General features: G+C 33.5%; 3 protein-coding genes across 6 annotated transcripts; all 3 read left to right on the forward strand.

Annotated features, from left to right (window-relative positions):
• The first annotated feature begins 222 nt into the window (after positions 1-222).
• Positions 223-3,740, forward strand: LOC132284118 (F-box protein At5g07610-like). Of its 2 annotated transcripts, XM_059786188.1 has the most exons (3): positions 223-335; positions 504-583; positions 2,380-3,740. In XM_059786188.1, exon 3 carries the CDS (start codon positions 2,405-2,407, stop codon positions 3,491-3,493), a length of 1,089 nt encoding a protein of 362 aa, XP_059642171.1. In that variant the 5' UTR covers positions 223-335; positions 504-583; positions 2,380-2,404; the 3' UTR covers positions 3,494-3,740. The 2 variants fall into 2 exon arrangements, with proteins under 2 accessions (XP_059642171.1, XP_059642172.1); XM_059786189.1 differs by lacking the exon at positions 504-583.
• Positions 3,741-7,597: 3,857 nt separating this feature from the next.
• Positions 7,598-12,855, forward strand: LOC132283926 (F-box protein At5g07610-like). 3 transcript variants are annotated; one of them, XM_059785970.1, is made up of 3 exons: positions 7,598-7,788; positions 9,521-9,730; positions 11,591-12,855. In XM_059785970.1, exons 2-3 carry the CDS (start codon positions 9,536-9,538, stop codon positions 12,728-12,730), a joined length of 1,335 nt encoding a protein of 444 aa, XP_059641953.1. In that variant the 5' UTR covers positions 7,598-7,788; positions 9,521-9,535; the 3' UTR covers positions 12,731-12,855. The 3 variants fall into 3 exon arrangements, with proteins under 3 accessions (XP_059641953.1, XP_059641951.1, XP_059641952.1); XM_059785968.1 differs by lacking the exon at positions 7,598-7,788 and adding an exon at positions 8,650-8,706; XM_059785969.1 differs by lacking the exon at positions 7,598-7,788 and adding an exon at positions 8,738-8,824.
• Positions 12,856-15,018: 2,163 nt separating this feature from the next.
• LOC132282085 (proline-rich receptor-like protein kinase PERK4) lies at positions 15,019-20,225 on the forward strand. The gene is made up of 8 exons (XM_059783714.1): positions 15,019-16,074; positions 16,462-17,013; positions 17,456-17,542; positions 17,651-17,721; positions 17,955-18,031; positions 18,326-18,473; positions 18,807-18,968; positions 19,439-20,225. The coding sequence occupies exons 1-8, from the start codon at positions 15,090-15,092 to the stop codon at positions 19,697-19,699; spliced, it is 2,343 nt and encodes a 780-aa protein (XP_059639697.1). The 5' UTR covers positions 15,019-15,089; the 3' UTR covers positions 19,700-20,225.
• Positions 20,226-21,724: the final 1,499 nt, after the last annotated feature.

The raw sequence follows: 21,724 nt of genomic DNA on the forward strand, positions 1-21,724 counted from the left end.
GTCAATGTATAATAAATTTAACTTAAAATAATTTTAAAAATATTTAAATTAAAAGATGCAAATCCATACGGAAAAATAAATTCAACTTAAAATAATTTAAAAAATATTTAAATTAAAAGATGCAAGTCCATACGGAAAAATGGTGGAAAAAGTATTACTCTTTATATTCTCTATTATCTTATTTTATTTATAAACAATATAAAGTCTACTTGGAGTCTCCTTCCGGGTCAAAAAAAAGAGAGGGGCCAATCGAATCGGAAAAATCCCCACCTCTCTCTCTCTCTCTCTGTCACTTTACTCATTACTCTCTGACGATCAAAATCGGATTCACAAAGGTATATATACATATCTATATATATATATATATATATATATATACACGTAATCTCATACTTGCACTCTTTTTTTCGGTTTTGATTTTAGAATCGTAGTTTTTTTTTAATCGCTAATCAGCATTCAATCATGATAATTACACTCTATCGTCGTGCGCCTCTTTGGATCAGGGTTTCAAATTTTCTAAACTTTCCGCCAACAGTAAACTCAATTCTCTTTAACTGATTCTCACAGCAGGGCACTCGATCATGTAAGTTTGATATTGAAATTTTTTTTTTTTTTTTTTTTTTTTTTTTTTTTTTTTTTTTTGTAGTCTGATTTGAATTTGGGTTTAGGGTTTTAGATGTAGTTGGAAAGAAGAGATAATGCTTTTAAAGGGTCAATCTCTTACCAATTCTTGGATGTGTGGGATGGTCCTTCTTATGGTTACCACTTCGTTTTTACCCTTTTCCTAAATTCCATTTTACTGGCATTTATTGGATGTAATGGGCCCTTCAATTTTATATATATATGTGTGCGCGCGCGCTTGTGCGTGTGCTAGAGTATTATGATGTGAATGACAATACTATGCTCTGGCTGCAAAATAATATCATTATGCAAATTCAACGTGGATCATTAGGTATACTTTATTATTCATCAACTATGTCAATTGTATGTAAAATGATGCTTCTGTGAATCACACCTTGAACCATCTCTTAGTTAAATATGTTCCTGAGCAGTAGTCATTATAAAGTTTTTCAAGCACCGAAAATTCGTGTTTCGAATATCAGATATAATTTTCTATGTATGTGTGGGATGGTCCTTATGGTCAACAATTCATTTTTTTTCATATGAGTTTTTGATTTTGGGCAATTATGAAGTTATTTTTGACAAAAAAAATTTCCCTAAATAACAAATTTTTGACAAATTCTCAAGAGCTAAAAGTTGTGTTTTTTTTTTTTTTTGGGTACTAGGACAATGAAAACTTCCATGATAGTAGAAAATGAGGGCTTAGAAAAATAATGCTAATTATATCAAAATAGAAAAAGAAACACTGCGAATGCAGTGCGGGCCTGTGCACGACATGAACAAAATTCTGCAGAGGCTCCTCTTGAAGACATGAATTATCAGATATAATTTTTTATGCACGAGACAAATATATAATATTGATTAATATGTTTGAATTTGTATATATGATGTGCATAAATTAATTAGTGACTGCTGCTATTTCTGCTTTCTTGTTATTTTTTATCCTTACTCTACATTCCTATCTGCTACAAAAGGAGTACACTGCATGCTTGACCTGTATCATTTATGGTTATAATATTTATTGTGTCATCCTTGTTGAATAAATGAATCTATTGGTTCTGATTAGGAAACAAAAAAAACAAAAAAAACAAAAACAGAAAGAGAAAAAGGCTACCGTATTAGAAATTCTTTGTTCAAATGAGAAATTATGCTCGTGACGGACTTCTTTAACTGGCATTTAGTGGATGTAATAGGCCCTTCAGTTTTTTGATAGATGGATGTGTGTGTGTGTGTGTTAAGAGTATTATGATGTGAATGACAATACTGTGCTAATAATATAATTATGCAAATTCAACAAGGATCATTAAGTATACTTCAGTATCCATCAGCTATGTCAAAAGTATGTAAAATGATACTGCTGTGAATCACACCTTGAACCATCACTTATTTAAATATGTTCCTGAGCAATAGAGTCATTGTAAAATTTTTCAAGCCCTGAAAATTCGTGTTTTGAAAAATTTCTCCATGGATGCAATGAGAATGATAGTTTTTACTAAGAACTATGTCTTCTGTACAAGTGAATGCATCTTTTTTTGAATTTAATTCCTGAAATTTATAAAGAACAAATTATCTTACTCAACAAATGAATGAACTGAAACTTATGTAACAGACCTGAATTATGGCCTATACACAGAAACAGTCATTTTATACCCATAGTAACCACTAGGATTAACCAAGTGGGTAATCTATGCTTTCTTCTTTTGTTATTGTTGTTATTTTTTCATATTGCCTCTTAAAGATTTTGAAATGTCATTGCAGTTCAAGTAGCAAACTAGATTTTGCAATGGATCGAGGAAAGAGGCTGAATAAATTCATTGGCAGCAGTAACAATAAGATCTACATGGATCTGAAAGACATAATAAGGGAGCACACCCTTCCTTTCCTTCCTGCAAAGTCACTTTTCAGGTTCCAAGGTGTTTGTAGGGACTGGAAGCTTCAGATTTCAACTCCCTTCTTTGCCCACAACCAGTCTCTTTCCTTCCATGCTATTTCAGGCTTCTTTTTCCAGTCCCCTGCGGGCTCACCATCATTTGTCTCCATTGACGCTAAGTCCTGTGGTGTACCAGACCCATCTCTGAAGTTTTTGCCCGATCCTGTTGACATCGTGGGCTCTTCAAATGGATTACTTTGCTGCCTGGGGCTTACTGGGGATAAGGCCTACTACATCTGCAATCCTGCTACGAAGCAGTGGAAGAAACTTCCAAAACCAAATGCTGTTCATGGGCCTGATCCTGCTATTGTCCTCGTCTTCGAACCATCGCTCTTCAACTTTGTGGCTGAATACAGGCTGATTTGTGCTTTCCCTTCTGCTGATTTTGATAATGCAACTGAATTTGAGATTTATTCTTCTACAGAAGGATCTTGGAAAATTTCAGGGGAGATATGCTTTGCCAGCAGGAAGCCTATGCCGAGGTCAGGCATTCATGTTAATGGTGTTGTTTATTGGCAGTCCAAGCATAGTGGGATTCTTGCCTTCGATCTCAAGAAAGAAAGATCACAACTCATCAAAGGCTATTATGGTGTCAAAGGTTCCTTGGGAGTGATAGACGGAAAGCTTTGTACAGCTCATGCAACCGGTCGTGCAATATCGGTGAATATGTTGTCTAATGTGTACTCTAACACAATGGAAATGAGCAGCAATGCGAGGACATGGGAAGAGAAGAGTCGCATCAATTTAGACGCTGCAGTAGTTGGTGAGCTTTCATTTGACGAGGCAATGGTGGTGTTCGCAGGTAGTAATAAATTGTTTGTTCAGTCCGGGAAAAGACTCATTTCTTATGACCTGAAGACTAAAGAGACTGCAGTCCTGACTCATGCAGTTGAGTTGAACATGAGGTGTGTATCTTATGTGAATAACCTTGTCTATATCTAGTTAAACCCCTGCTTAATCGGTGTCTTACTCGTTAGAAACTGCGTTTAGTCATAAAAAAGTTTGAACTCTGAGAAGCATCTCTATGTTATAGAGTAATAGTTGTTTGCCTTACAGAGATGGCTGGTTAGGAATTTTTGGGTTTTCATGTCAAAGGTTTCCTACTAGTTTCTGGGTTGTCATCTATTACTGTTAATAGACCTTTTCTGAATCTATATCTGGCTATAGCATGATTTCGGGTTTTGATTGATGTGAAGTGCATTAAATTATTAGATGGGTTTTATCTTTTAAGTAATATATTATTCTTTTGAATCACAATCATCTGCTGTCCCATTTTAAATGTCGTAGGAACTGTTGACTCATGAAAATGGAATTTAAACAGTTGAATGCACGGATGATAAATAGTTAGGCTATGATTGAACCCCGGCATTGTGTTACAGTGCTTTTTGACAGTCAACCATTATTACTAAATCATGAACTCGTACAAGCTTGTACGGCGAAATATCTAACATCCAATGCAAGTTTGGGATCACCTAATCCGTGATTTTGATTCGGGATTGAAAAAAAATTAGTTAAAATTTTGAACTATATTTAACATAAATAGTACAAGGATTTTTCTTTTTAAATGTTTGCCTGCATCAACTCATTTATAATCAGGCATTATAATTTCTCAGCAGGTATATGTTTCATATAAAATAAACTTTGAACATCATTATTTTATTTATTATTATTTTTTTTAATATAATCTTACTTATCAAAAAAAAAAAAAAAAAAATTTAATGAATATTGGCCCTCTCTCACTCTCTAGCCTTTTCTTTCTGTTTTTCTCATTTCTTATGTGACCAATATTAAATAAAGTTTTTAGATTTGTGCTATGACCATTTGTATTGAGAATGATATGTTAGTGGCGTGATAGGTAGATAACTGGCAATCGGTAAGGGTGTGTGCGCGTGGCGTTGAAGATAGATTTTATCCAAATCACTTCATTCTCATCTTTTTAATCAAATTCTATAAATGTTAAGATTTAATTAAAAGCGGAAGGAATAAAATGGATATTTAGTCACATTCTCTATGCAGCAAATTGTTGACATGTAATTAAATATGTATGTGTTTATATACTTATTATATCTAGGAAATTTAATTCTACTTTGAATTAAAAGTAAAAAAATTCATTTCTAACGCTGAGACCTAATGATGACTTGGAGGGATCCATTTTTGTCTGCGATGACATCATGTGCCAAGTCTTTGCATTTCTACCTTGTGTATTGTTTGAATTAAAAATTAATTTAAAAATTATACTAAATTGAATTATCAAATAACTTAATCTCACTGCAGTAGATGAATTATCCGAGTATTTTTCAATAGACCCATGTCTTTGGTTTCAAAATTTTCTTCTTCCTTCATTTTATCCACCCCGTAATCTGCATATGCATCACTCAAATAAAGGTTTGTATATTGTGTATATATACGTATGCAGAATCGCAGATGAAAAAATATATATAGAGAGAGAGATATATATATTATTTGTCCAATAAAAGAAAGAAAAAAACTGTGATATTATTCATTCCCAAGGGTTGTTATTCTTTGGTTCTACATTCTTATTTGGAAATTATAAATTGACTTCGACGTCTTTAATTGAAATAGCTCTTAAGAGAGTTTTATTGATCTAAAGAAGAAATATAATTATGAGGAGGAGAGAATGTTTAATTTGCATATGGTTTTTCTTGTGTTATAATTTTTTATGTTTTTAAAAAATTAGATTTAACAAATTTGTTAAAATCTAACAATTTTATCAAGTTGTCATCCTAATCAAGTAACCATTTAAGGTCCTCAATTGTCTTGCGGCCTTTTCAAGATCCTATATGATTTTATGGCTTTTAATCTTTAGGTGTGCGTGTGTGTGTATCTATATATATATATATATATATATATATATATATATTATAGTAGTGTTCAATTGTTCTCTGGGATCAAAAAGATTATATACTCACTTTTAATTGTAGTTTTAGGATCTAATCCTACGGCAATTAGTTAATTAACTTTTCTTTTCTTTATTTTAAGAAACTTACTCTTTCTTTCCATACCATTAAATATTGTTAAAGGGAAATAATAGAACTACACAATTTATTAAAGGAAATAAGAATAAAATAATTTGGCTACTCTTTGTCTGGGTTTCTCTGTCCTGTAAAAAAACTCTTTCCATCATTATCGGTTGTTTGTTAAACAAATTTGCAAACAGCAATCGAAACCAAATAAAATTAATCAAAAGAGGTATATAAAATGGCCATGAAATAAAGATTGTTTGAGGAGTATCAATTATAATCTAAACTCAAATTTTAATATTGATCCATGTTTTATACTCAGCTTAATTAAAGATTGTAAATTTGTTCAACAATTAATTTAGAATTAAGAGACGACTATTGGTTTCATAAATTTTTTAAAAGGATCCTGCAAAACAACTCTTAATATATTATTATATATCCATCTAAATATTCTTAGTGTCCAGGTCCTTAATTTACAGGATTCTAATGGAGAATTATGTTCTCTATTTATTTAAAATCATTTAGGTATATGTTTTCTTGATTTCATGCATAATTTATTCTATTGATAAAAGTGTAGGAAGAAACTAAAAATGATGACTTTTAATTTCTAGATTAATTTTACTGTGTCAGTGGCCAGTTTGCGAATTTGGCAAAAGAAAAGTTAATTAACTAATTGTCGTAGGATTAGATCCTAAGGCTACAATTAAAAGTGAGTATATAATTTCTTGTTCCGGGGAGCAATTGAACACTATTGTATATATATATATATATAAACACTGGTTCAGGAAAACAGGACATTTGCTTAACAGCATTTTTACTGCATGTTGCTACAGTAGTATTTATAACAACAAAATTGTAAACAGAAATGACATAATACAAATAGTATTGTTAAGAGTCCTATAAAATAAATGCAATTAATAACTATTAGTGAGTTAATATAAATATAAAACAAGTATTATATATTTAAGAAATTGGCAAGCAACCTTTTGTCACATCATTTAAAAAAAATTACATACAATTTTGTCTATACACTCAGACTCGAACCCCCTCCTAATGGAGGGGTTATACCATTAGCACAACTTCAACTTTTTGTTCTTTATATATATTTTGGACTAAATTAAGCAATATCTTAAAAATTTATAGAAAGTTTAGGTACGTTTATTTAGGTCAGAAAAGCACAGCTTTCTCCAATCCATCCAATAACCCTTTTTTTTTTCTTTTTTTTTTTTGAGTGCATGATTCACATGAGAATACCCTATAAATAATTTTTTTCATTTTTAAAATACACTAGCTAGATTCATGCTCTGTTTTGTTAGATAGCAATTAATTGTGAAAATTGAAAGTTAAAAATAGTGAAGTGAATAAAAAAAAAATTCGATTCTGGATTAACTTGATTATTTTTTTTTCAAAAAATTTATAAGAAATTACCTTTTTATGGTTTTAAATAACATAAAATTTACTACAAAGTAAAGGGCATTACAGTAAGTTCAAAAAAAAAATTTCAAGAAATCAAAAATTTTCTTTGTATTTTTGTAGGAAAATTCTATGACAAAGTGGTTATGGAAATAAATTTTCTTCAAAAATTTTCATTTGACCAAAATTCTAAAGTGTGAATTATAAAAATTAAAATGCAACGAGCATCGGATAGGCAACCCTATGACAAATATACCTCATGAAAAAATAAATAATTAATTAATTAAAATCTCAAATTTATCGAGAAAGGTTCCATAACTTAGCTAGTAATTTAATTCAATTCTAACAGACATAACAATGAATTTATAATTTTTGTGAACTTTATAATTAGAAATTTAAAAGATTATGAAAATTAGTAAAAGAATTTATATATGCTTCAAAAAAAATTAACAATATCCAGTTTGACATATATATAACTCTCAGAACTGTGAAAATAGGTAGTGAATAGGGGTAAAATTGTCGTCGTAGAAATGTTTAAGATTGGACCCACAAATGGGCCAATAGATATGGCCCACGTATTAACCTTTAGTCAAGAGTCAAGGCTTTAGGTGACTCTGCTGCGAAACTGTACCGAAACTACGTGTAATTTAAACGCTATGCTCAACCGTGTGGCCTTTCTACAAAGAGCAACCACTTCTCTCTCTCTCTCTCTCTCTCTGATCGTTCTTGGCGTTAGGGTTTTGAATCTCTCTCTCTCTCATCGTTATCGTCTTTAGGGATTTGCAGCGACTGTCTCTCTTCTGATTCGATTATCAAAGTTCAGCGATACTATACAAATTGAGGGTGAGTTTTGATCAATTTCAAGAACGACGTTTTTATATTCAAGAACAGTACATGGTGTGTGTATAAAATATTTATATATCTTTAATGCTCTGTTCTTAGGATTGTTTGAATGATCAATGTGATTTATATATCTTTAATGCTCTGTTCTTAAAATGATTGAATGATCAATGTGATTCTTGTCAAGTTATTTCCATTTTTTATATGGTTCAGAGTTCGGGCATAGTACGGCGAAGTAAACTATTGGAAGTCTTTGTGCGATTCTTTAACTTCTCTAGGATTTAATAGTAGATATACGCTATATATACACACATAATTGTGTAATTGAAGAAGTAGAAAGATTTGATCTCCTGGTTTCTTGAGAATGATCTTCACTTTATGGTTTTCACTGTATTATGTTTGTTCTTTTTCATTCTTTCTTTTCATTTTTTTTCTCTTTCTTTTATGGGAACATTAAATATGTTAACAGATTTATTCTGTTTTTGTGTTCCCTTTTTTTTTTTTCAATTTCCTTTATTGGAACATGAAATAAGTTCAGAGATTTGTTCTGATTTTATGGCCATCTTCGATTTCATTTCCTCGGTTTCCATAATTTGTTTTATTCTTTTGTGTATTTGGGTAAATTTTTTTTGGTTAATTTTGTTGACTAATTGCGACTAGATATTTTATTGGCTGCGAGCTTTCTTTACCACAGAATGTCGGTTTAAGGTGTGAAACCACACACAATATGTTGAATTACTTTGGCTTTTTTTTACTATCTTATCTTGACTTGACTGACTAAAAGAGTCTTTCCTTGAAGCTTCTTCGTATTACTGTGGTGTTTTCTTTATATATATATACATATATATAAAGGTAAAGATAATTACTATGCTGTTGTTCTCCAACCTGTACATTTTTTTTTTTTTTTCATTTCTGGTGTGGGTAAGTTCTTTGATAGATGAACTAATCAATTCATTGTTTGATTTTTGCAAGCATTCTTTAATGTTGGAATCATTCTCTCTCTCTCTCTCTCTCTACCTTTTCGATTTCAAGACTGATGGTAGATCAATTGGGAAAACAATTTTCAATTTTACTTACTGTGTTCAATTGATCGACTTTTGTTGAATCAGTTATTATTGTTTACTGCTCATCTTTCTATTATAAAATTTTGATCTATGGTTGACCATTACTATTTTACTATTTTTAGGGTTCATTAATTGCTTTTTTTGTTTTAATCATGAGATGAGACCTCTTCTTTTCAAGTTTTAAAATTGATAGTTGTTGTTAATCATTTGAAGATAGTAAAGGCACCTTGCAGTTTGTAAGAACTTCAGAAGATAGATATTGTTTCATTTTCTGTTTTTGCTTTTTTCTTTTTCTTTTTATTTTTTTCAACTTACACAACCCGAAATACTAGCCCTCTTTCGAGTTGAGATCAGCGCCACTCAACCCGAAATCCCAGCAGCTAATCCAAAATCACCTACTTGATTCACAGGCATAGCTTTATAGATGCTTTATCTGCCTGAAGTTGTGTAATCAACTTTCTGATAAGATCTAAAGTTTAGAACAGACAAAGCAGTTGTATTTCTATAAGGTGTTATTGTTAATGTTCAATCATGCCTTTTCTTTTTCTTTTCATTTTTTTACCCTTTGCAGAGGTTATGCATATCATCTGTAAGTACTTTAACTTTGCTTTACATGGTTTACAAATTAAATAATGCTAATTGAAGTTAGTTTCTATTTTTGGATAATGAAGTTTGAGGAAGACGGGATGGAGTATACTGATGATGATTCCTATGTAATGGTCGGTGTGGAAGATTTTGCTCTTGCTCTTTCCAGTACTGATTCCGATGCAGAATCTTCTGCAGAAAGAAAACTTAAGACAGAAGGATCAGATTTATCTGACATAGGCAGTTCGGACGTGGACAATGATGAGGAGCATTATTTGGACATGGAGGATGGCATGGTATGCTTTGAAGATCCTTTTCTCTTTTTCCTTTATAATCTCCTGAGTTCTACACTAAAATGTGATTGATAATTTTGGGAATTAGTGATAGGCTGCTGCTTTACAGAGCAAAGCTGCTTTGGAAGTTAGATATAGAAGGGTCATTCATAAAGTTTTCAGAGGTTTAATTTTAGAAGAGATGAGTTCTTTTTTTATATATAAACATAACGAATTTTTGCAAATAGATGCTGGTTCACTGAAAGAAATCCAAAAATTGAGGTCATTGCTAAGACTAGGAACACTTATAAGCTTTTTTCAATTAGTTGTAGTTGCAAATGAAGCTCATTGCTTCTCTATGAACACTACTTAAACATTGATTTTGATTGAAATGATTCTTGTGCCATTGAAAGGAATGGGTATGGGAAGAGGAGTGGGTTTAGAACTCTACACTCGGCAAAGAATTGTTGTCGTTAATCTGCAAAGAAGAAGGGTATTGGCATTTTACAGGAATTTGGTTGAATAAAACTCTTACAGATTTAGTTTTCTCTCTCTTCTTCTTCTTCTTATTATTATTATTATTATTATTATTTCTCTATTGCTAGAATTAGGAGCATGTTATACTCCGCAATATAGTCCTAGGATGTTTATTTTCATTTCGACTTCTGTAGAAAATGGAGTGGCTGTTGTCTAATGCACTTCCGTATCTGCCCTGAGAAGGAAAAAGGACTGTCTCTTTTGTGTATGTGTGTGCTCGTTGCGCATGGCATGGTATATAGATTCTTTACTTTTTTATTTGATGATGCATGATTTTTTATAAAGTCATCCAACATTTGTTGCTTCAGTATGATTTTTAGTGTTTCTCCCATATCACGAGCCCATATACTATATAAATATATCCTAAGCATGCTAATAGAGCATGATGTCACAATGCTGTTTTAGTAGATTAAAGGATTAGAAGAGTTCGAATTCAAGTCACCCTATGAAATGATTTTCTGGAAAACTGAGCATTTTTAAAATCCAATAATTTGCACACTTTTGCTTCTTTCCCTTTGTCACACATTTGTGTTAGTGGGCACACTGATGAACTTTTGTAGCTTATGCACACATTTTGATGCATTTGTGCTATCTAATTGATCTGCAATTTTAAGTTGAACACGTCGTTGAATATGTATCATATAAATACATGGCAATTTTTGGCAACTAACTAGTCTATTTTTGCTGTTTTGTGCACTCTGGACTTGTTGTTTGGCCCCTTGCGCGTAAGGAAGAGGTTCCTCCTTTTGTGTAAGGAGGCAAGTATTGTTCAATTGATAATAGAAGCATTTGTTTTATGCGGATCATGTCATACATAACTGAAGGTGATTATTACCTAAGTTTCATGTGTTTGAGTATAGGGGTAGTCATGAGCTTTTGGTATTGCCTAGCAGCTTAGGTAATGGATGATGACTAGAAAATACCTTTTTTTTTTTATGTTATGCATATTTCTTTTCAAAACCAAAGATATTTTCCCAGTTCACTAGGAGAAGTCCAGAAGAAGGGAAGTGAAACGCTTCTATCATTGCCGGCTTCTATCATTGCCGGCTGTACTCTGTTTCTCTAGGCAACAAAACTCCCAAGTTAAATAACTGGATGGGGGTCAATTTTGAGCTCAGATTTCTTCACACGTTCAAGAATTAGATTAAAGAATGGTACAGGTTCATGTTTCTGTTGCTTAAGGACTCATGTTGGGGCCTGATTTTCCTATTCGTTAAATGTTCTTTTATGAGCAAAATGGGAATCTTTGTGAAATTTTTGTCTTCCATCCTTGGTAAATGGTAAATTTCTGATCTTGTTGGAAAATTTTGTAAGGATTCTAACACGCTTTTTTTCCATGGATTGCAGAATGAAAATTTTCAAACTACAGTTGCTTGTTCGGATGAATATTGGAGGGTTCATGAATTTCCAACACACATCAAATTTAAGGATGTCATGGAGATTAAAGATGTGGTGAAGGATCACGTTCTTGCTTTCCTTCCAGCTAAATCAGTTGTCAAGTTCAGAACTGTTTCCAGAGACTGGGATCGGTGGATAGCCAGTCCATTTCTAGCACACAAGCAGGCTTATCTGTTCAGAGACATATGTGGGTTTTTCTGCCAGCATCCCACCAGCACTCCCACTTTCGTGACACTCGATCACTCTTGGTGTGGGATTCCTAGTCCTTCCCTTCAGTTCTTGCCCGAGTCTGTTGTAATCAGAAGCTCCTGCAATGGCTTGCTTCTCTGCCAAGAACGTGATGGTGAAAAAAGCTACATTGTTTGCAACCCTGTGAACCAGGAATGGAAAGTGCTTCCCCATCCTAAATACTGTCGTGGTTCTGAACCAGCCATAGTACTTGTGTTTGAACCTTCTGAAATGAACATTGCCGCAGATTTTCAGGTTATCTGCGCTTTCTACTCGTTGCGTGCTCCGCCAATTGTGTGTTTTGAAATATATTCCTCGAAGGAAGGGTCTTGGAGGCTCTCTGCTGCAGAATGCTTGGAGCTTGAAGACTCAACACTGAAGAATGGTGGGTTCTACATGAAAGGATATGTGTTCTGGGCAACAACTTGTGACAACATACTGGCATTTGATATGAAGAATGAGTTTTGTGGGCTTATGCCTCTCCCTCCTAACATAGCACGAAAAGGAGTTCTTTCGCAAATGAATGGGGAGTTATGCTATATTCATGCTCATAAATTTACCGGGAACAAATGCAGAATGTTCATATATGGGGGTATCAATGTGAGCCTGAAGCGGAGTATTGTTATAGATCTTGGCAATGAGCAGGCCACAACTGAGGATGTCCAGGCATTGCCTTGTGTTAATGATGATTTAATGATGATTCTTATCGGGAGTTCAGTTTATGCATATCACGTGAGAGATCAGAAACTTAAAGTCATAAGCAGGCACGGGAATGATCCTCAGGCATGTTACCTGCCATATGTGAACAGCCTTGTCCGTTTGATTCCCGATCACTCTCTCAGTGGTATCCCAAAAAGTTAGTAGCCCCAAGTAGGCTGTGTTTTTGCCGTAGTTTTTTCATGTTTGTGATGAATTGAATTTTGAATTACAACTTTACAACTTCTGCTGCACATATATGATCATGGTAGGTTGTGTTTTTTGCGTCAGATTGAAACATGGTGGTAGTTTTTTCATGTTTGGTGATGAATTGAAGTTCGAATTGCTACTTCACAACTTCTGCTTTGGCCTGCGCATATATGATCATATAATGATATTTTGCCTTGCTTTTCTGAGCACTTTGTTTCTAGAAATTTTATAAGTATGCTTTGTGATGAATTTCCATACACAGAATAGAGTATGATAAAGTGTAGTTTTATGCTTCTAATAATTTGTCATTTCAGGCTTTTGTTGGTTTCGATGTAAATTGTTATCCGGAAAATATTTTCAGTATTTTTCAATGTTTGGTTGCGTATTATAAATGTGAAAAAATGTCTTGCAAAATGTATATCTTCTGTATACAGTTATTGATGTTTGGTTGCATTTCTATTAGTCAATTGTTCGAGTTGTAACATTTGTCAATTCGTATTATACACAATATTTTCTCACAAAAAAAAAGGTCATAGATATGGCATTTGGCTATATATAATTTACCAGTACATATATAGACAAGCTATGTACAGACATCATCTATACTGCCAATTGTATAAGCACACCATTTGGAACCCAAATGCTGAGTTCGACGTTTTTAATATGAAAAACTTCGTACTTTTAAATTCTAGAGATTTTTACTAGTAGAGCTTTTTGTCAATGCTAAAAATTTAAGTAGAAGTAAAAAATACATAGAAAGTACATCACCAAACAGCACATAACAGGAAGTGCTTTGCATAAATATAAAAATAATTTTTTTTTTTTTTTTTAGTTAAAAATAAATAAAATTTGTTTGCTAAGTCACAGCAATACCTTTTTTTTCTTTTTTTTCAACCAACACTTCAAAGCAAGGAAAGAAGGAAAAAGAATAAATAAATAAAGCCGTAAAGTATACTGGATAATTTGTATGAATTTGAATTTTAATTCCACTTTCTGTTACGCTGATAAGCCATTAGATTAACAAATCAAATATAATTTGAATAAATCTGATCAGATGATAAACCAATTTGGCAAAATATAATATATTATTTATTTGTATTTAATTTGTGTCAAAACATTTTCCTGATAAGTATTAATTCTTTTTACCACATGCAACCTACAAAGTTGATTAGAATTCTTATTAGCAAGAAATTATTAAGTAGTCTCCAGGACATGTGGTTAGGATGGATGGGAAAACGTCATCTAATTAAATGATTCAAATGTGTCAACTTTATTTATTTTTTGATAAAAGAAAAAAAAATATACAGAACAAAATAACAACTTAGCTTTATACAAGAAATGCAAATAAATCCTCAACATTTGAAAATATATGCAAATTGGCCCCTAACATCAGTTTTGACAAATATATATATAAACCCTAAAATATCCTTAATATCCCTTAAAAATTGAAGTTTTTTTTTAGGGAATGGGTTGGTTGCACTTTACCCTTCATCTTTTTTATATTTGCATGGGTTTCAAAGATTTTATGAGTTGCATGCCTTATTAACATGACATTTTATTTTGCCCTATTTTCCAACTTTTAACACAAATGCTTTACCAAAAAAAATATATACTTTGAACAAATGCATTTGTTGACACCACGGAAAGAAAACTGACAATTGTAGGGTCATCCCATAAGCGGAGGACAAAACTAGAAAGGTCTCAAAACAAACGTCCAACTAATTAAAAGTCAAACCATCGAAGAAACAGGTAAGACAACACAACAAACTCCACCAAAACTAGAGGTGCTCAATCCAAAAGATTTGGAAAGAGAGAGAGAGAGGAACAGGCACTGCAGGAGGCAGCTGATCGAGGAAGGAAGAATTGGGTACCCTTTCTCGGATGGAAAGCCCAAAATGAAACTACTTCTCTCTCTTTTCTTTGAGCTACAACCCTCCTAAACAACATTTCCTCCAGGTACATTCTTTCTTTTTCCTATTTCCCAAACAACATCCTCACAATTCCACAAACCATAATTCAACAAGAAAACAATCCCAGAAAAATTAGTTAAAATTTTGAATTATATTCTCTCCGATTTCAATTTCAAAGTCACCTATTTGTAGGTACAAATATATCCCTCTATAAATTTTTTTTTTTTTTTTTTTCCAACTAGGTACTATGACATCTAATCCATCACATTGTAAATTTTTTGTTTTTTGAATTTATCAGCATTCATATTGAGAGTGCTGACCTATAGCGAACAAGGTCGTCGGAGAAGTTGAGTTTCCGGCGAGATTTTTTTTCATAAATCTTGGCCGGAAGCTCATTAGCAAATATGGATTCGGCCAAGGATAAATTTCATAAATCTTTGCCGGAATCTCATCCCCAAATGATTTTGCTCGATTCCACCAAAGATAATAAACAACAGTCTTCTCCACCTACTTCACCACCACCAGACACATCACCTCCACCATCATCGCCGCCTCCTTCATCACCTCCGCCATCATCACCACCTCCAGACACATCACCTCCGCCAGCATCACCGCCTCCAAAGGATTCATCACCCCCACCATCATCACCGCCTCCAAAGGATTCATCACCCCCACCATCATCACCGCCTCCAAAGGATTCATCACCCCCTCCATCAACCTCACCGCCTCCAAAGGAATCATCACCTCCGCCATCATCACCACCTCCGTCGTCGTCGTCGTCCCCGCCTCCCTCTTCCCCATCACCGGACAAACCATCCTCGCCACCTCCCGGCTCGTCCCCACCCCCTCAACAATCTTCCCCTTCGCCTCCAAAATCCGGAACCCCACCCCAAAATGGATCACCGTCGCCACCTCCCTCACCGGACTCATCAAAACAGGCGTCGCCGCCGCCATCACAATCACGATCCCCATCTCCTCCCGGTGATGATGGCTCTCCGCCACCAACTTCTGCAAATAGTAGTAGTAGTCCTGCTCCACCGGGGACGGTTTTTTCTCCACCGCCACCACTTTCTTCAGAAAGACCTTCATCTTCATCATCCCCAGGTACATTTTCGCCTCCGTCTACAGATGATGGGGATGCACCAGTGAAGTCACCGCCTCATTCGTCGTCAAATAATTCTTCGAATTCTAGTGGCACCGGGGAGCAATCGAGTTCTAGTTCATCGGATTCCTCAAATAATAGTACTATTATTGCTGCAGCTGTAATTGGGGGTGCATTGGTTCTGGTTATGATCATCCTTCTTATAGTGTGTGTCACCAAGAAGAACAAGAAAAGGTCCTACTACAGGAGTCCTGCTAGTGCCACCTCCGGACCTACTCCTCCTAGAGGTGATAATTCATACTACTATGTACATTATATATATATATATATGTATATATATACACACACACACACACACATACATACATATATATATATGTGATATATGCTGGACTAGTACAATTCTTGAAATGTTGGCCATGTTAGTTGAGGGAATTGTTTCTTTGATGGATTTTATTCCAACGTATAGGAGATCGAGGAGCATCAATATATTATATAACGATTGACATTAAATATATATTGTAGAGAATGATGATTTTTTTCTTTTTTTCTGATTTAATTAAATTTCAATGCATTATTGATGAGAAAATATTGCTGCTGCATTCACATCACAGTTCAATTTTGGGCATAATATATAGTTTTGAATTTTTAGATTTTGATTGAATTATGTTAAGGTGGTGATCAATACGGGTATACCCAAGATTGGCAGCAGTGGAACGACACATCCCAATCTGTAGACCATGTTGTGAAGCTTCCTCCGCCACCAGGTTTGATGGGTACACCCATAGGTACCCATGTTGGTGGGTGGGGTCAACCACCTCCACCGCCGTCGGGAAATATGACGAACGATTATGCCACCTCCGGCCCACATCAGACGCCCTTGCCGCCTCCGTCGCCGCACTTGGGACTAGGACTCACTAAGAACACCTTCACTTACGAGGAGCTAGCGGCTGCCACAAATGGATTTTCTGAGAAAAATCTGCAAGGTCAAGGCGGATTCGGGTACGTACACAAAGGTGTGTTGCCTAATGGAAAGGAGGTGGCTGTCAAGAGTTTGAAGTCCGGTAGTGCACAAGGAGAGCGGGAATTCCAGGCTGAGGTTGAGATCATTAGCCGTGTTCATCATCGACATCTTGTTTCGCTTGTCGGATATTGCATTGCTGGTGAGCAGAGGATGCTGGTCTATGAATTTGTTCCAAATCAAACCTTAGAGTTCCACCTTCATGGTAAGTCTTAATTTACAATCGAATACACACACACACACACACGAACGAACAATTCAATCATGTGTCAATCCTATGACTAATGCATAGTCACATTGAATCATTAATATAATAACTTTAAATGGACAATATAATAATAATACAAATAAATTACATTTTTCATGTTATATATTACTTTGTAACACCTTATTATATGTTACATATATATTGCATTTTATAAGGTAACCGTGTTGTATTATGATATAATGTGGTGTGGCACTAATCTGCTTCTTTGAAGAAGCCAAGTGTTCTCAATTAATATGATATATATTAACAAGTAATATACCTAACTATAATGGAGAATTTTTGGAGAATAATATTTATAAATATATGCAAGAGTACATGTTAGTTTTACTCTATCATTGTATGTAAATTTTCTTGCAATTAAACTTCACTTTGGTTGCAGGAAAGGGTCAGCCGACTATGGATTGGTCGACTAGGCTTCGTATTGCATTGGGATCAGCCAAAGGGCTTGCTTATCTTCACGAAGACTGTATGAGATTGATTAATTCATAACACACACTCACTCTCTCTCTCTCTCTCTCTCTATATATATATATATAATTCTCTCTCTCTCTAACTTGTTGGCTATAACATGTAGGCCACCCCCGAATTATCCATCGTGACATCAAAGCTGCAAATATTCTACTGGACAATAAATTTGAAGCCATGGTAAGAATCTTTATGTGAATTAGACCGTGCATAATGTTTTTTTTGGTTACACATCCAAAGGAAGCTTTTATTGTCCAATTAAGTCTAATTCAACCTTCTGAATTAGAATTAAAAGAAATTTAATTCAAACTTTAAATTGTAAATTTTTTTTAATACTAGTTCCAAATTTTTAATTTGGTATTTCTAAACATAATATAATTGAGTTTGTTTTCATTAAATAATTTTCTTTTCAGGTGGCAGATTTTGGATTGGCTAAACTTAATAACGACAATAATACTCATGTCTCTACACGTATCATGGGCACATTTGGGTAAGTCATATAAATAAAATACATATAAATTTTTCACATTATTTTTTGGTGTTTTTGGTTTAATTTAATTTTAAAATAGACATAATTGTATAAGTATGTATAAAAATTAACTGGAATAGATAAACACATATTATAATACCTAGCGTAGGTGTTAATTGTATCCATTAATATTGTGTTTATGCACACAAACACACACAACATATGTTTATGGTGTTGTCATTATATATATTATGTGTGTCTGTGTGTGTGAGAGAGAGTATAAATATGAATTAATCCAAATGTAAATTAATGCAGGTACCTTGCTCCAGAGTATGCATCAAGCGGCAAGCTGACAGAGAAATCTGATGTTTTCTCATATGGAGTGATGCTCTTAGAACTCATAACGGGACGCCGACCCGTGGATACTACTAACAAAATTATGGAAGACTGCTTAGTAGACTGGGTTAGTCCTTTAATTAATCAATTTATTGTATATCTCTAATATCTAAGTATATATATTGAAATATATATATATATATATATATTAAAATATATGTTATGGAGAAAAAAATAAAGAGCGTGCTTGGTTTGTAATTTTCAAAACAGTTCTCAAGAATTATAAAACAGCTTTCAGAAAACTGAACCAAACAGTTTTCTAAAAATAAAAAACTGTTTCCATAGTTACAAACCAAGCAAACCTGAAGTACTTAATTGTTTCAATTTTGTAATTTTCATGTTTTTGCACTCTAGCGCTAATTTTCTGCGGCCATATATGTATGTGTGTGTGACTAAACAGGCTAGGCCAAGTCTGACTGTGGCATTGGAAAATGGCAACTATGAGGAACTGGTAGATCCAAACTTAGAAGGTAAGTACGACCCCGATGAGATGGCACGCATGTGTGGCTGTGCTTCTGCTAGCATCCGTCATTCTGCCAGAAGGCGCCCCAAAATGAGCCAGGTATGGACCCCTTAGTTGCACGACTCGCGCACACAGAACATGCACGAAGGAAACTACAATGTACGAGAAATTTTAAAAATATAATATCACCAATTAATTAAAGATTGTTACGTAACGATAGGATCAACTTAAAGAGATGAAAAATTAGTTATGCAACAAAATATAATTGTCGGTCACATATGTAAAACAATATCACTGCTGAGAGATGTTTATAACTAATCACTGCTCCAGTCTATTAATAGGATGCCTTACTAAGAATAGGGCTGCAAATTTTTCGAGCACGCTAAATAAATTCAGATTTTTTTTTCTTCCAAAGTTCAAAAAACTTGAAATTGCTATAAATTAAGGATTGAATGATTCCTAGTAAGAGCAATTTGTTCCTATATTTATTTTGAAGAGTGTATGTATGTTTTGATTGCATTAAAATCATGTGCTTAAATGATGTTCATTTGTTACAAATATGTATGCAGATTGTACGAGCATTAGAAGGTGACTCGTCCATGGATGACTTGAATGATGTTGGAAAATCTCGGCAGGGCTCTGTAAAATACGATTCGTCTTCATACGATTCTGACATGTCTAAGTTTAAGAAAATAGTAACATCAAGCCAAGAGTTCGAAAGCAGCGAATATGGAGCCCCGAACGATTCCGGAGTTGATCGTCCATCGTTTGCAAGTAACGAATCCAGAGAAATGGGTCAATCTACAAGAACAAATAAAATGAAACTATAGAGCAACACACACATATATTAACTATGTATATAGGCACAAAAGCATGAGATAATTGAATTAATCCAATTAGATCGAAGTGCCAAAATGTTTAACTGAAGTGTAAAACCGAATTAGTCTCGTTCACTTGATGCAATAAACATGAGATTCGTGCGAGTCCCGCTCTATTTCATCATTTTGATGATAGTGATTCGGTTTTCAACTTTGGTTAAACAGTTAGGTGAAAAATAAATATTTTAATCGAATTAATTCATGTGCATTTTGTGCACGAAATATCTATATTGTGCACATCAAGATGAGTTAATCTAATTCCGGAAGGAAAAAAAAAAAAAGAAAAGAAAAAAAAAAATTTGATCGAGATACTTTGGATGGAATTTCTCCATCAGTTCTATATATAGATTTGTATTAGAAAATGCTTTTACATAAATCATATATATATGTATGTGTGTGTGTGTGTGTGTGGAAGCCAAACTGGCTTCTTTATATGTTGAAATTGAGTGACTTATTCTAGTTTATGTAATTGGGATTATTTTATTAGTGTTTTTTTCTAGTTGTATATAAATTAAATGACAAAAATAAGCAGTGTCATTGAGAGGCTAATTATATCAAGAGATATTCAGTGCAAATTTATTGTAATTGCAATTCAAATGACACATTAAACATAAAACCAGCATGTATCCAGTGTAGTATTGGGTTGGCTCAGCAATTCTGTTTGAATTTGTGAATTGCATTTCTATTATATATATATATATATATGGGTTGAGTGCAAAAAATTTCCTAAACTATTCATATAGTGCAAAATAGTATATGTGTAGTGTAAAACACCCTTATACTATTGCTACGGTGCAAATAGCCCCTGGAGACTTAAAATGAAGATAATACTTTCATTTCACTAGAAAAAAAATTAATAAGTATAAATACATGCCATGTAAAATGACTATTTTTGTCCAATTTATGTAGAATTTTATTTGTTTGGAATAAGAATAGAATAAATATCATTTTTTCCAAGAATAGAATAAGTTAAACCAAATAATTCCAAAATCAAATATAATAAAATACAAACCAAACACTCCCAAACTATATAATACACCCTTAACTTTTCTTTCCTTCCCATAAAAAAAATAATAATAAATAAAATAAATAAATAAATAAAAATTGTCAAAAAATTTAATTTTCCTTCCTTCCAATTTTTTTCTTATTAGTTCTTGACAATTCTTGTATTTAAAGGGGGAAGAGGAAAGAAAACAAAAAAAAAAAACTAAAACATTGACATCCGATATATAGAGAGAGATGGATACAAAAAAAAAAAAAAAAATGGGTGAAAATTTGATTTCTCTTTGAAAAATGATATAATTGTTGACAATATTTCACCGACTCTCGTAACGAGTGGCGGAGAAAGCAAACAAGGGAACACATAATCTCTCTCTCCTCTTTTCACTCTTTCACACTATACCCAATTTCTCATCTCTGATAACTCTATGCTCTGTTCTCTCTCCATCACCCTCGTACTTCATCTTCAATTTTTTGCACAGATTGAGAGTCCAACTCTCTCGTCTCTGCTCTGTGTAAGATTATTTATTTAATTGTGGCCCACATGATTTGGACATGTGACATATTATTTGGTGGGTAAGTAAATAGATATCAATTAATATTATTTATTTTTGGTCAACTTATAATTACCTTTTTAGTAATTACTTATTCGAGAAGCGTTTTCCTTTCTTATTCCTTACTTTGATGAAAAGTAGAATACGTTATTAATAGGAAAATTGGTCCTCTCTCTGCCTTTATAAAAGTGCATATACTCCATCAATTATATACAATTAATGAAACAACACGTAAAAGTTTTATGTGTGCAAAAGGCCAAGAGAGATAAACCAGTTTCCACCTTTGCCTGTTGATCAGAGTTGCAGATTAGTTCATGACCAAAGGATCTGGACGTTGGACTTAATCTCAACAAGAATTGATATCGTGAATCGAGGTATTTATATCTAACTAGTATTTATTTATGCATTATAGATATGTGAAAAT

This window comes from Cornus florida, unplaced genomic scaffold, assembly GCF_030987335.1.
Source record: "Cornus florida cultivar Cherokee Brave unplaced genomic scaffold, ASM3098733v1 CherokeeBrave_3.0.0_Hap2_Chr11, whole genome shotgun sequence".
NCBI lineage: Eukaryota > Viridiplantae > Streptophyta > Magnoliopsida > Cornales > Cornaceae > Cornus > Cornus florida.